The sequence below is a fragment of the Perca fluviatilis genome, chromosome 13 (assembly GCF_010015445.1).
Source record: "Perca fluviatilis chromosome 13, GENO_Pfluv_1.0, whole genome shotgun sequence".
NCBI classification, from domain to species: domain Eukaryota; kingdom Metazoa; phylum Chordata; class Actinopteri; order Perciformes; family Percidae; genus Perca; species Perca fluviatilis.
This window is the reverse complement of record NC_053124.1, coordinates 31,346,625-31,361,643: the sequence shown is the minus strand read 5'-3', so window position 1 is coordinate 31,361,643 and position 15,019 is coordinate 31,346,625. Positions and strand designations below refer to the sequence as shown.

At 41.6% G+C, this 15,019-nt stretch overlaps 1 protein-coding gene across 4 annotated transcripts in view; it reads left to right on the top strand.

Moving 5' to 3' along the window:
• The window catches only part of LOC120571680 (glutamate receptor ionotropic, kainate 5-like), a 309,529-nt gene that overhangs the window by 146,155 nt on the left and 148,355 nt on the right, over positions 1–15,019 (top strand). For all 4 annotated transcript variants that reach the window (XM_039820748.1, XM_039820746.1, XM_039820745.1 and 1 more), the window contains one exon: positions 12,742–12,894. In XM_039820748.1, coding sequence (XP_039676682.1) covers positions 12,792–12,894 — 103 coding nt within the window. In that variant the 5' untranslated portion in view covers positions 12,742–12,791. The remainder of the gene's footprint in view (positions 1–12,741; positions 12,895–15,019) is intronic.

Genomic DNA, 15,019 nt, shown 5'->3' with positions numbered 1-15,019 from the left:
TACACAAGCACAGGAAAGCTGTGTGTGTGTGTGTGTGTGTGTGTGTGTGTGTATGGAGATGTCTTTTATCTCCTGGATGAAGATACTCTTTCCCATTCATTTCCTATGGCGGTCATTTTTGACCGGAAACACAAGAAGTGTGACTAAGTTGAATAAATTTCTCAAAATTCAAAGAAAGTAGTCACGATGAATGTTATGTGTTCAAATGCTTTTTGTGAAGGATATCATAAGGTCTTGAGGCAATCTGATGAAAAATGCCATATTTATGGTACACGGAATGTGTAAATCGGTCATTTTTGACCGGAACAGTGTTAGAAGGTTAATCTGACAGAAAAACATCGGGGTCTTCACACACCAAAATAGGGAACAGATATTTGCCTGTGAAGACCACTGAAGAAGCACAGCAGGCAGATTACAGTGAGAACGGTGGCAGATTTATCGCCAAAATTCATAGCCATTTCTGAAGCCTTAAAATGTTTTTCCAGGACCGGCTTCCACACCGTTTTGGAAATGCTACAGAGTAATTGTGTTCATCGTGGACATGCCTTTTTATTTAACATAGCCCGTCAGCTAGAGCTGGGCAATGTATCAATATTATATCGATATCGTGATATGAGACTAGATATCGTCTTAGATTTTGGATATCGTAATATGGCATAAGTGTTGTCTTTTCCTGGTTTTAAAGGCTGCGTTACAGTAAAGTGATGTCATTTTCTGAACTTACCAGACTGTTGTAACTGTTTTATTATGTGCCTTTACCCACTTAGTCATTATATCCACATTACTGATGATTATTTATCAAAAATCTCATTGTGTAAATATTTTGTGAAAGCACCAATAGTCAACACTACAATATCGTTGCGGTATCGCTATCGAGGTATTTGGTCAAAAATACCATGATATTTGATTTTCTCCATATCGCCCAGCCCTACAAAATAACAGCAAGGGGAGGCAATAGGAGTCCCTGCTGCCCGGAAGACACCTCAGATCGCAAAACTGTACTTTCACTTTGATTAGCAGCGACCTTATTCTGCAAGATGACACTGAAACGTATACTCTGGTTATTTTTAGGTTGATAAATTCTCCTTCTGACTGTCCTCCCAAGAACAATGACAGCATAAGGGTTAGGGTTAGTCATTATAAAGGGAGCAAAGCAGGAAGTAAGGTGACTGTCAAGTTATGTAGTTCACATTTTGGCTCTTTGCCCGAACTTGAAAAAAGGCCTGTTCAAGGACTGGAGGACGCAAGGGACAACTCAAATATCTTCTGACTTCTTCTTTATTTAATTCCAGTTTAGTTTGTTTAAAGGGATACGCCACTGTTTGTTGAAATAGGGCTCATCACGGTCCCCCCTAGCTGTAGATAGGTGGGTCAATGCATTTTTTGTGCATGCATCTTTTTTTTTTTTTAACTCTTTATTTGGCATTTTTCTTATTTACTAAACAACATACGAAGACAAAGAACAAGGGGCACTATATATTGTATAACAACAAAATTAAGTATTAAAATTGTTCCACTTCTTTGTACGCAAACCATTTTGTCCAGCGCTTATTATATATGTGTCCTTTGATACGTAGAAAGTATGTCATCTTCTCCATTGAGTGTATCTCCTCCACTATTTCTTTCCATTGTTCAGTCCGAGGTGGATCAATCTTTAACCAAGACCGAGTGATAGCTTTTTTACATGCAATCATTAGAATTTTAAAAAGATAAATGTCATCTTTTTGGACCACCTCACCAGGTAGTAGACCTAACAAGAACATCTTAGGGTCTTTAGGGATGACATAACCCATTATCCTCCCAGAAATTAAAAAGATACTGTCCCAGAATTGTTCTAACTTTGAGCACGTCCAAAATATATGGGAGTGATTGGCATTCCGATGACCACACTGACGCCAGCATTGCTGTTGTTCACCCCTTTGGTTATTAATAATATGAGGAGTAATGAAAAATCTGACCAGACTCTTCCACCCAAATTCCCTCCATCTTTTAGAACTAGTAGATGTCAGTTGTGTCACACACATCGAAAGCCAATCACCCTCTGACACTTCTATACACAGCTCCTTTTCCAATTTCGACTTAATATACAAGGTATTATTCCCATTTTGTTTCTGCAGTGCTTTATACAATTTAGAGACAGTTTTACTTGGCAGGAGCTTATAAGCATTAATAAAAACTTTAACAATGTCATTGCCTTCAGGAGAAATACCCTTTTCTTATTTCGCTGTTATAGAAATGTCTCACTTGAAAATATTTGAATAGATCTCTGTTCACTAGTTTGTATTGACTCTTGAGTTGTTCGAATGTCTTAAAGGTGTTGCTGTCTACAAACTGACACAGGGCCATGAGGCCTTGATCTTTCCAACTCAAGAATGCAGAGTCTATTTTACCTAGTCGCAAACTTGGGTTGCAGGAGGGCCAGATCAAAAGTTTAATATCATTAGCCAATTTGTACTTCTTTACAACCTTTTTCCAAATTAATAGTGTATCTTCAACTATACGATTCCCATCTTTGTTTGTGATAACTTTACCTCCTAGACGTGTTTGAGGTTGGCTCTGTCCCTGAGATATTTCAATCAGTCTCCATCGAGCCTTGATTTCTGGGGAACACCAATAAACCATATATCTCATTTGAGATGCGTAGTAATATTCCTTCAGATTTGGGAGGGCTAAACCGCCATGATCTTTATCGATCTGAAGTGTCCTAAATTTTATCCTTGGTCTAATAAATAAATAAATTGTGATATTAGCCGGTCCCAAGCGTTAAAGTGTGAGTCAGCAATCCTGATAGGCAAAGACATGAAAAGATACAAAAATCTGGGAAGCAGATTCATTTTCACTATTTCCTATATATATATCTAGCATTGAAGTCTAGTATCAGCATTGCCCAGCGCTTCATATCTTTTTGTATTGAGTCAATAACTTTCTCAAAATTCAAACTGAACAGATCATCTAGATCTTGGGAGATAAACACACCTAGATACTTTAACTTTTTATCTTCCCATTTAAGTTTATAATTGTGTCGTATGGATTTACTGGGGGAGTAGTTAATGGTCAGGACTTGTGTTTTGGTAATGTTTAGGTGATAACCAGACAGCTGACCAAACTCTGTCAGAGTTCTCATAAGTTTAGGGAGGCTTACATCTGGATTTCGGAGGTAGGTGATAATATCATCCGCAAAAAGTCCAATTATATGTTCAGTGTTTGCAACAGAGATGCCTCTAAGCTCTTCATTTTGCCTAATAGCCTGTGCCAAGGGCTCTATGTATAACGCGAAGAGCGCTGGACTGAGGCAACAGCCTTGTCGAGTACCTCTAAACAGTTGAAAGCTATCAGTTAGGTGGCCATTCATTTTTACCCTGGCCCTCGGACTATCATACAGTGACTGGATACACCTAATAAATTGATTATTAAAGCCAAGACGCTCAAGTACCTTGTATAAAAAGGGCCAGCTGACCCGGTCGAAGGCTTTCTCCGCGTCGAGGCTGACTACAGCCAAACTCAGTTGTTGTTTCTTGGCTTGGTCTATGACATGTAATGTTCGTCTTATGCTGTCGTGAGTTTGACGACCTTTAATGAATCCTGTTTGATCCTCATGAATCAAGTCTATAAAATAATACTACATTCTCTTAGAGATTATAGAGGTAAAGCGTTTGTAATCAACATTCAGTATTGAGATTCGGCGATATGACTCAAAATATTCTATATTTTTTCCTTCCTTAGGGAGGACAGATATTACAGCTTCTCTCCATGATGGCGGTATCTCTGCTCTACTCAGAGTCCAATTAAAAGACTCCAGCAGAACGTGAGCAAGCTCCTCCTTGAAAATCTTGTACCACTCATTTGGAAACCCATCACTACCTGGGCATTTGTTAGTTTTCCGATTTCCAATAGCTGCGTCCAATTCTTTTCGAGTGATAGGGGCAGTTAAAGCGTAATTTTGTATTAATCCTAGGGAAGGCAGGTCTAGTCCTGCCAAATACTGTGTAATAACACTTTCATTCACTGGTTTTGAGGATGTGTAAAGTGTTTGATAATAGTTTTCAAAGATTTTATGAATTTGATTAATATCATAAGTTAAACTATCAGTTAAAGGGTCTCTAATTTTGGTAACCGAGTGCTTCAATTGCTGCTTTCGGAGGTGCCTTGCTAGAATTCTTGTGGCTTTTGGACCAGATTTGTAAAAGTCTGTTTTGAAAATCGTAAATTTTTCTCTATCTCCTCGTGTATTAATAACTGTTATTTGTTCGGTCAGTTCTTGATCATTAGCACTTTCTTGTTGTTTTAGTTCTAAACTCCTAGGTGTCCTAAATGGTAGGTACGAGCAGTAGAAGAATTACTAATAGGTTGATAACCAGTTTGCGTCTGATGAGCTGTATGTGTCTGAATGCGTCAAGGAAGGAATTTCAGTGAAATGCTTTGGCCCAAACTTTTCACCACCTGCTCTCACAAAGGCGCACCAGTTTAAGTGTTCCCCAGGGAAACACAAGCTAATGATGGGTTCCAACAACGCACGCATTCTCTCGCCCCCTGCTGGTGTTTTATCTTGCGAGGAAGTTGAAAAGGTGAATGCTTATGTTGTTTATTGTCTCTTGACGCAACAGTGACCAAATATAAGTGTGTGTGCCTTAACATATGTATACTTAGCTGTTTTAGTTTACTTCACGTTACATTCAGCGTCACATACGTAAACGGAAGTGATGTGACGTCTGATTTAAACCCAAAACGCGATCCTTTTCTAAACTTAACTAAGTACTTTTGTTGCCTAAACATATCGAAACTGCAACCGTTTCACAACGTCACAGACGTGTTTAAAATCACGCACTTTACGTTCTCTGGTTTAGCTATAAGGATGTATTTCCTGTCACCGCTAGGGGCGCAACACGTTCTCACTCTCCCATCGACCGATATGGATATGGATTTTTTTTAGTGCTGATGCAGATTTTTTTTCATCAGCCTTAGCCGATATTGGGCTGCTGATTTTCTTGAGCCGATATTTGGAGCCAATGCTGCTTTTGCTCTCTCAATTTACATCATAAAAATGGAAACCCTGCCACACTGGATTTGTTTTCGGAATCTGCTCTGCCATTTCTTTAAAAAATAATAAACAAAAACACAGATCAGTGTGACTTCTGCAATCATCTTACATTCATATCACCCAAATTATGTGTGCAATGTGCATCATATGGATGGGTGCAACATCTCCAGCAACACAGAGGGGCCTGTGGACACCTGTCTGTAAACAATGCCGGGAACAAACTATCGGCGAACGCAGCAGCCACGTATCACTATTAGTCACGCTGAAAGTCTCCTTTAGCGTCATGAATCTTGGCGTCCTTTGCCGTGTGTTATTCACGCTAAACGTGCGTCCTTTGGACCGCTGCCTTCAAGGCACCTAACCCTAACCATAACCAGTACCTCCCAACAGCGCCTTCCAGTCAGATTGGGGGCAAAAAACACAGATAAACACTCGCTACCGTTGTCTCTCTTAATACTACGTCATCTTACAGCGCTGCTGCTCTGCCCAGTGCGTCCCATACAGACGCTGAAAGGTGATTTTTGCGTCGGTATCTGATGCCGAGAGACCAAGCGTATTTTAAGAATTGGCAGTGAGAACGGGTCGAGGGGCGCTAATTTACAAAAGGCTCCCGTGGGTGGTGTTAGAGGGTAGGGAACGGCCAACAATCATCGTGTGGTTTGGACGACTTCCTTTGATTTTGCCTTTCATTTATGCTTTGAAGAAAAGAAAGAAAACTCCAGTATATCGCTGTCATTTGGGTAATAACTGACTTTGAGCGTTGAGTGTTTATAAAATCCCCTCATCTTCCCAGTAGACTCTATCAAATTCCCTGACACTCCCTGTCTGGGAAAGCCAATCTTTGAAGTCCATGAAATTACAAAAAAACCATCTATGACCCAGGGGATCCCTGCTTGGTTGTTGTGTTGCGTTTCTGCACTAACAAACACCAGTCAGATTTTTTTCTCCTTTCGTCATCGTGCCCCCATGCGTCTCACGTGTCCTCGGAAACATTCATTCGGTCTGTAGCCGCCGCCGCCGCCGCAGCCGCCGCGCCGCCGTGACCCTCGCCGCCTTTTACTTGTAAAAGCTGATAAACCGAGGACTTAAAGCCTCCACGGTCGCTGTAAGTCGAATGAGTGTCAACTAAATGCCTCCCAAACGCAAAATGAGATGGGATTGAAAGCAGTTAATAGAGTTGAGGCTGTGATTAGCCTCGGAGCGGCTGAGGTGATCTGCGGCGGCGCCTGGTATCAGCAGGGGTCCCGTCGGCTCGGTTTGCTAGCTGACATGATAGCCCCTTCTTCCTGCAGGACGAGACCCTAATTAATTGTTATCACCATTTGTTTATTTCTGCCTGCAGCCATTTCTCAATACCCTGTCTCGGCTCCCCATCACTCGCTCTCTCTTTCTGCCTAATTTACTGCCACTCTGACTGGTCGTCGCCTTCACGTTCTTTGCTTTTTGCTTTTCATTTTCTTGCCTCTTTCAGTCTCTTACTCTCCATTTGTCCTTCTCTTTTTTGATGCTTTCTCTCTTCCCTCAGTTGGAAGTCAGTCACTCTGTTGGCAGAGGCTGTTTTTTATGAAGCTTCGTTTTTTTGGAGGAACGGCTACTCAGGAGTCCTCCAAGCACACTCTCTTTTGGCTTCTCAAAAATGATTTTTCAGTTTGCAAACTCGACGGGTGAAGGGGAGACTTGAAAGCTGGGGGGTTGAAAAACGATGAAAAACATAGTAATGGAACAGCCTTTTTGGTTTGTTTATTAAAGGGGCTGTACTCGATATTTAGCACACTATAGACCTTTTTCACGGCAGACACGTTGACATGTCATAGTAGGAAAAGCACAGGTGTATTCCAAACCATTACTGATGGCTGCATTCCACTTAGGAGAGGTCCTGGTATTAAACCATTACTGATGGCTGCATTCCACTTAGGAGAGGTCCTGGTATTAAACCATTACTGATGGCTGCATTCCACTTAGGAGAGGTCCTGGTATTGTGCATGCTGACTCACTGAAATAGCTTCCTGGGACACTTGATTGAACTGAGCCATCGTTAAGGTTATCCATTTCAGCTGTGCTTTTCCTACTTCGACAAGTCAAAATGTCTGCTGTGAAAAAGGCCCATTATAGCCGCAAACAAGTGTTTGCATATGGCCGTGAAAAAGGGTTACCCCCAAAATTCCACCAACTGCGGAACGGCTGCGGACCGGCTCCGCTGCGTGTCGGCTCCGCTGCGTGTCGGCTCCGGGCTCTGCAGTCCTTCAATACCCACCAGGTCCGGTTTTGTTGCGGTACGGCTGCGGCCATGACTGACAGCTGTAGTCACGAGGACCCCACGAGATCTCGCGAATTCACGTAGAACAGAACCACAAAACCAACAACAGTTAGTTTCTATCCAGAGGAGTAGAGGGGAAACAACTCTGAGCTGTGTTTTCAGGGTGTAGTGCAGGGAAATATGATCCGCTGTGAGCACGGTGTATTTTATTTTGAAAATTAACCGAATGTTTTATTTTGCTTCTGTGCTCGACTTCCTGTCCCGCACTATCTGCCCTGTGCTGAAATGCTGCAGAGCTCTCCGGTGTCCGGCAAAAATAGAAGCTGACAGCATCTGACAGCTTTAGATACTAAATTATGTTTTTGCACACAAAACACATGTAGTTCATAAAATACAAATGTTTTATTATAAATTAAACTATGCAACAATACAACGGACTACAAGTACAGCTGAAGTAATGATTAGACCGATAAAAACTGGTTTTGACCGATTTTTCTGCATTGAGCACTTTTACTTTTAATACTACTGATGCTACTTATATACTTTTACTTAAGTAACATTTTCAATGCAGGACTTTTACTTGTAACGGAGTATTTTTTACAGTGTGGTATTAGTACTTTTACTTAACCCTCCTGTTGTCCTCGGGTCAAATTTGACCCATTTTCAAAACGTTTCTTTATCAGAATTTTGGGTTTTCTTCAAAAATATTGTCCAAAAAAATTATGTGGATGGTTTCCTACAACGCTCTTAACAAGTTAAATAAATAATCAGTTCACTACTTTAATTGAATTTGGGTGTTTTAGTCAATTTTATAGCATTTGAAGAAAAAAACAACTGATAAAAGAACGTCAAAAAAAGTTACAAAAATGTCAGAAAAAAAGTGCCAATAAAGTGACAAAAGTGACAAATGTAAAAAACAATTAGCTTTAACAATTTGGAAGTGACAAAGGTAAAGTGAAATGACAGAAACATAGGGGAAAGCCACAAAAGTGTCGAAAAAGACGACCAAAACGTTTTAATTTTAATTTAAAATTTTGACTTGACTTGAAAAACTAAACGTTGCAGATCGACGGGAAGACAACACGAGGGTCAAGTAAAGGAACTGAACAATTCCTCCACCGCTGCAGATTTCAGACCGTTCTGAACGCTCCGCTTCCAACTGTTTTTTTTCTACGCTCAGCTCGATGTGACGTCAATCCGTGGCGGATTTCTTTATACGGCTTATATCTGCTCCGGAAACATTACTGCAGTATTTTCATGACCTACAATCCTACACGTAGCTACATGCTAACGTCAATGTAATCTTGGCTGAAGATGTTGGTAATTTCTTCCCGATTTCGGATTCACGTTTGGTTGGGACGTTTTTTTTGTGGTTTTGAAGCTTTATTGGTGATTTTTAACGCTATTTTTTTTCTATATTCTTAAGTGCTGACGGTTCAGAGACGGCAGAGCGCAGATGCGGAAGACTCGGGAACGCTGACCAATCAGAGCAGACTGGGATTTTGCAGTCTTAAAGAGACAGGCGCTCCAACAGAGGGTGAATACAGATGCAGCAGCCATGGGCAGTATGGGAGAAATAGAAAAAGAATTTTTGGAACATTAAAGCATGTCAACATGTTCTATTAGAAACACAAAATACAAGTATGAACCTGAAAATGAGCATAACAGGTCTCCTTTAAATTCCATCTTGGAAAAACTGTGACTCTTTGGCTCCACCTAATGAAATGATGTGTTCCTCTCTAACACAGTTCCGTACAATAAGGAGAGCTTTTTCTTTTTTTTTTTTTTTTTCTTTTAACCAACAATCAGTTTAGACACATTTAGAGTCTGGGACGACAAATGTTCAGCTTGGAAACACAACAGATAATAATTCGTAGCCTGTGTGTTATAATTATGTCATTCAGCTTAAAAAACAGTTAGATCATCTTTATCATCATCGTCATCATCATCTGTAACTCTTCTCTCTCTCTCTCTCTCTCTCTCTCTCTCTCTCTCTCTCTCGCTCTACTGTCTCTTCCTCTTTCCCTCGGAGGCTTTTATCTTTCGCTCTTCATCTCTCCGCTCTGCCATCGAGCCCGTCCCGTTTTGACTCGAGGCCAATTTAAATTCCATTTGGGAATCTCATTTAAATTCATGTGGGGACGCCTCATTGGCCGGGCGGCGATAAACATTTAGCGAGGGGCGGGTTAAACAAATCAAGAATGTGTTGTTGTAAAGGGGGGGGGGGCGATGAATTAGAGGAACATAACTCAACTGTCCACGCAGAGACGGAAAAGATGAAGCAGTTTTATGATGGGATTGAACAGTTGGATGTTTGCCGGGACCTCTGCGCTCGCCGTGTTGTTGCTCTGAGAACTTGAATGCAAACATGCAAAACACACACACACACACACACACACACACACACACACACACACACACACACACACACGCGCGCGCGATAAAAAAACCCCGCTTCAGTCTCTCTAATCTACTTTGAAGATTTGGATTCGTTTCGTCATGCTCCCTCGCTCAGCCATTTTAAATCTCTCTCCCTCTGCAACATGTGATAGTCTCCTGATCCCTCACACACACACACACACACACTTGTGTTCTCCAATATTTTCTCCCAAGCTTTCCCCCCCCATTTTTTACTTCCTCCCTCTGTCGGCCTCTCTTTCCTTTCCTGTCTGTCCTCTCTCTCTCACATTTTCTCTCTCCTCCCTCTCATTTTCCCATTCTGTCCTTTTCTCTAATCTTCTGGACCTCAGGTTGTCTCTCTCTCTCTGTCTCCCTTGCTTTCTCTCAGACTACACATTAGGGGTGGGACAAAATATCAAACACGGAAATATATCGTTGTCCCTCCTTCGTGCGACACGAGAATCAACACGCTGACACCAAATATCAATGTTTTAATGAATAAAAGAAGGCGCTCTGAATAGATTTCCCTGCTCCCAGCGGCGCTACTCCGCGGCTCCACGAGGGAAACTTGAACAGAAGTTAACTAGCCGTAGAAAAAGGATATCATCGCTTAAACTGTTCATCTTACGCTTTTTGGCTTTTTCCCTTTCCTATATTTTGTTATATGTATCTTTTTTGTGCACGTTATAGGTTTACAAAGTGAAAATGCCCAAAGTCCCCCCCAAAGGGACTTACCATCTCCAACAGAAAACACTGTTCACCAACTGCTCCAAACAGCTCTATTGTAGTCCAGCCTTTACTTCAGAGACAGACGAGGTCACTTTGTAACACACGTTATAATGCTCGCCTAGCTGCTAGCGTGGCACGCCCTCATACTCTGCTTCTGACTGGCTAGTAGTCCTTACCTAGGTACTGTCAGGGCACGCCCTCATACTCTGCTTCAGAAGCAAAACAGAGAGCTCAACACACAGGGTGAAAAGAGGAGCTGCGGCAATGTGCAGTACAACAAAAATGTTTTTTTTAAATTAAACTATGTAAACCTATTCTGACATAACCTTTAAATACAATTATGAACCTGAAAATGAGCATAATATGAGCACTTTAAATTATATATATATATATATATATATATATATATATATATATATATCCGTAAATTGTAAGTATATAAGTCCGTAAATTGTGTGCAAATTTGAAACTGAAGGGTAGGTTTTGGTTCACTTCCTGTATTTGGGTCAGATCGCGTTATCAGCTGAAGTGAACTGAACTCTAGTTGTTGAGGTGTTTCAGTGTAGATATAGATCTTAGTAGAAATGACCAGCAATGGCCAGCGACGGACACAGGTTGTTATCACATTTACTGTTTTCTAAATTAGCTAGCTTTTAGCAGCGGGACAGCCTGGTTATACTCTGCAGAAAACCTCCATTCAGTCCTGCTCTCTCCCACTGTGTTTTAATAACTTCTGATTTAGTATTTCTCATTAACATATCTATTTCCGAGAGATTCAAGGATTTATTCATCAACTACTCATATTGCTCATAATGTGCGGTGAGATGCGGGGGTGGCATTCTCCGCTCAGCAACTTTGACTGCAGTCACTGTGGGGATGATGTTGTTGGCCAGCGTTGCTATGAAACTTCTGTTTGTGTACACAACAGTGCATCTCATGAATGCCACCTGTTAACTAGGTAACAGTAGCTCCCGTTCTGCTGCACTGAGCCATTAACTGCATCACTGATTTGTTGCTAGTGTTTATAGAGCGGCTGCAAGCGTTGAGATTTCAATGTCTGAATGTTTTTTTGTTTTTGTAACAGGGTGCTAAAAAAAATGCCCTGTAAAATGTGTGGAAGCTATGAAATTCAATCATTAAAAATCAAGATTCACTATGTGATATGTGGGAGATTTAAGCGATGTCGTGATCAGCCTGGTCGCACAGAATTCCGTGAAATGATCACGAATTGTTAACCGCGCGTTACGGAATGTGTGAAAAATCCGTGTGGCCCCCACGGGAAAACAATGCCAATGTAAAGTCAATGAAAAGATGACGTAGCATTAGGAGCGACTACGGTAGCGAGTACTATGTAAGGCCAAAATTCTGCGTAAGGAGGTTGGTTGGGGTGGCGGATGGGTCAAACATAGGACTTTCACCCAGGAGACTGGGGATCGTGTCCTGAATGTCAAGGTTCCTAAAGTCGCTTTCTTCTTTTCCATCGCGTTCTTCACGGAACTGTAAGCCTACCCATGACCTTTTCCTTAACTTAAGGGGCCATGTTCATTTAACTGAATTCTTCCGTGGGTCCATCACGGAATGTTTTGCGATTCCGTGAAACTGCCACCGATTTTGAGTTAAGGGGCCGTGTTCATTTCACGGAATTCTGTGAGATCAGGTTGAACCCCCTTAGCTGAGATATAACATATCACGGACTGAAGTGAGCTATTGCGATTGTAAATCAAGTATTGCAATACGAAAGTTAAAATCACACATTCCAATTTAAATATTTTTTATTTTTTGGAAGATTTTTTTTGGGGCATCTTTGGTCTTTATTAGATAGGATTGCTGAAGACAGGAAAGGGGGGGGGGGGCTGCCATGCAGCAAAGGACCGCAAGTCGGACTCGAACCCGGGTTGCTGCGGTAAAGACTTATCCTCAGTATATTGGGCGCACGCAAAACTAGGGGGGGGTACCAGAGCCCCACCACCATTTTAAATTGATTTTTATTCATAATTAATCATGTTCACGATAAAATAGGCCCTCCTATAGCCCTAAAGAAATGCTCACAATAACACAAACAAACTAACCGATCGAGACAGACAAGCAACTAACCGATGGAGGCAGTGGTAAAAGAGCAACTCCCGTTTTCCGCAAAGTAAAATTGCTGTTTTTATCAAAGGAGTCTGGTGGCTTTGAAGAGCGCTTAGACAGCGGCTTCGGTTCCCCGTCTTTAAGCGCTGTCACGGCTATGAACCAATCAGATTGCTTGATTTGAGCTACCCGTTTTATAATACGATATATATTAAATGTAGTAATGATTCCCCCTGTCCTGCAGGTGGCGGTACAGGCAGCCAGCAGACCATTCTCCATGAGGAGCAGTGGAAGATGCCGGCTCTGCCAGCACTGCTGCTGTCGATTTACGTCGCCGTCCTGCTGCTGACCATGGCACCGCTCTCCTTCAGCCAGGCCCTCTCTGCCGTCCGCATGGGTGAGTATGGACACAATGACATGGTTTTAGTCCCGCAATGACTCTCTGTCAGTAGTAAAAACTAGCGTTGCTTACAACTAAAACTTTAAACGTTGTTTGCTTACTTCAAACTCCAAGGTGCTGCTTTGGCAAAAGGGGATTCACATTTAGTGTTGTCACTTAATTTACAAGAAAAATATTACTTACAACATAAAGTACGTTATTTAAATTAAGATTAGTGTTATGCTTGATAATAACAGTACTCACAGCGAAGACCTGTATCGAATCTGATGCTTCCTGGGTTTGGCCCTCTGACCATCCAGGTGGGAAGCTTGTATGCTAAACACCAAGCTACCTGAGTTTCATGCCAGTGTTTATGGAGGAAATATTTATTCATAATTCAAATTGAAAGTCCAAAGAGAAAACAAAGCAAGATCAAATTAAAAAAAAATATATATATATATTTTTTAATTTTCCATTTGGCTTTGGCTTTTGAATTTAATATTTGGCTTTGGAATTTCAATTTAACATTGGCTTTTAACTTTCATTTAATATTTGGCTTTTGAATTTCAATTTAACATTGGCTTTTAATTTTCATTTAATATTTGGCTTTTGAATTTCAATTTAACATTGGCTTTTAATTTTCATTTAATATTTGGCATTTCAATTTCCATTTAACATTGCCTTTTCGTTTGGACTTGACACATGTCAATGTAAATGAGGAGGCGTGGCCCAAAGGCTGGTGGGAGGGTCTGAAACGAAAGGGGTGCAGAGGCACCTTATGAACAGCAGGGGGAGCAGACTGCTGGGGAGCATCTGTCTGCAGCTTCAGGCTTGATGGCCTCTTATTTCACATGATAGCAAATTATGATGTAGGCTAAAGACAAACGACATTTCATGCAACAACAGTGACGTTTTCATGTAGTTACTATAATTGGGCCCGTGTTAGTGAGGACTAGATTAGGACTGGATTTAAAGCTGATTCTGGTTCCCAACTTCGCCCCAGGTGTGTCTGTTTAAAACACGGACTCAGACAACTTTTCCCTTTTGATGTTTTATTTAATTAAGCAACAGTAGAAACATGGGTGTGGGTAGCTCTGCGATGTCTGTTTGTGTGTGGTCAGATTTCGAGGACACACACACACACACACACACAATCTCAACCGGATAGTCATCGTCCGAACTGCGACCTCTCCTTTTTCTTTCTCTCATTCTTTTCTCTGGGTGGTGCGTGCGGTGTGAGGTGCGTGTCCGCGCTATTCTCCAACATGTAGCCTACTCACAACAATCACTCCTGATTGACAGCCTTTTGTACAGCCCGTGTACGTTTTCAGCCGGCCAGCAGGGAAAAAGCAGATGAAAATTGTAAAAAGTTCCCAGTTGTTTGCTGCTGCTACTACTGCAAACTGCCGATCTAGATTATAGAATCGATTGCTTTTTTTATAATTTCCATCTGCTTTTTCACCACTAAATTCACTTCTGAGACTTTTTTATGCGATAAATTAACTGTGTAGAGTTTGAATATGGGCAGTTTTACAAACATTGATGGCCAACTGCACATTTTCTCCGATGTTGTCAGAAGCTTCAGTCTGACGGGACAGCCAGCTGGTGGCGGCCGGGATCGCCTCCCTGCTGGCCGGCCAGTGATGCTTACAGACACCACTGACAGCTGGAAGTCTGAAAAAGTAGCCTACACGGGCTGTACAAAAGGCCGTCAATCAGGAGTGATTGTTGTGAGTAGCCTACAAGTTGGAGAATAGCGTGGACACGCAACTCACACCGCGCGCACCACCCAGAGAAAAGAATGAGAGAAAGAAAAAGGAGAGGTCGCAGTTCGGACGATGACTATCCGGTTGAGATTGTGTGTGTGTGTGCGTCCTCGAAATCTGACCACACACAAACACACATCGCAGAGCTACCCACACCCATGTTTCTACTGTTGCTTAATTAAATAAAACATCAAAAGAGAAAAGTTGTCTGAGTCCGTGTTTTAAACAGACACACCTGGGGCGAAGTTGGGAACCAGAATCAGCTTTAAATACAGTCCTAATCTAGTCCTCACTAACACGGGCCCAATTATAGTAACTACATGAAAACTTCACGGTTGTTGCATGAAATGTTGTTTGTGTTTAGCCTACATCATCAT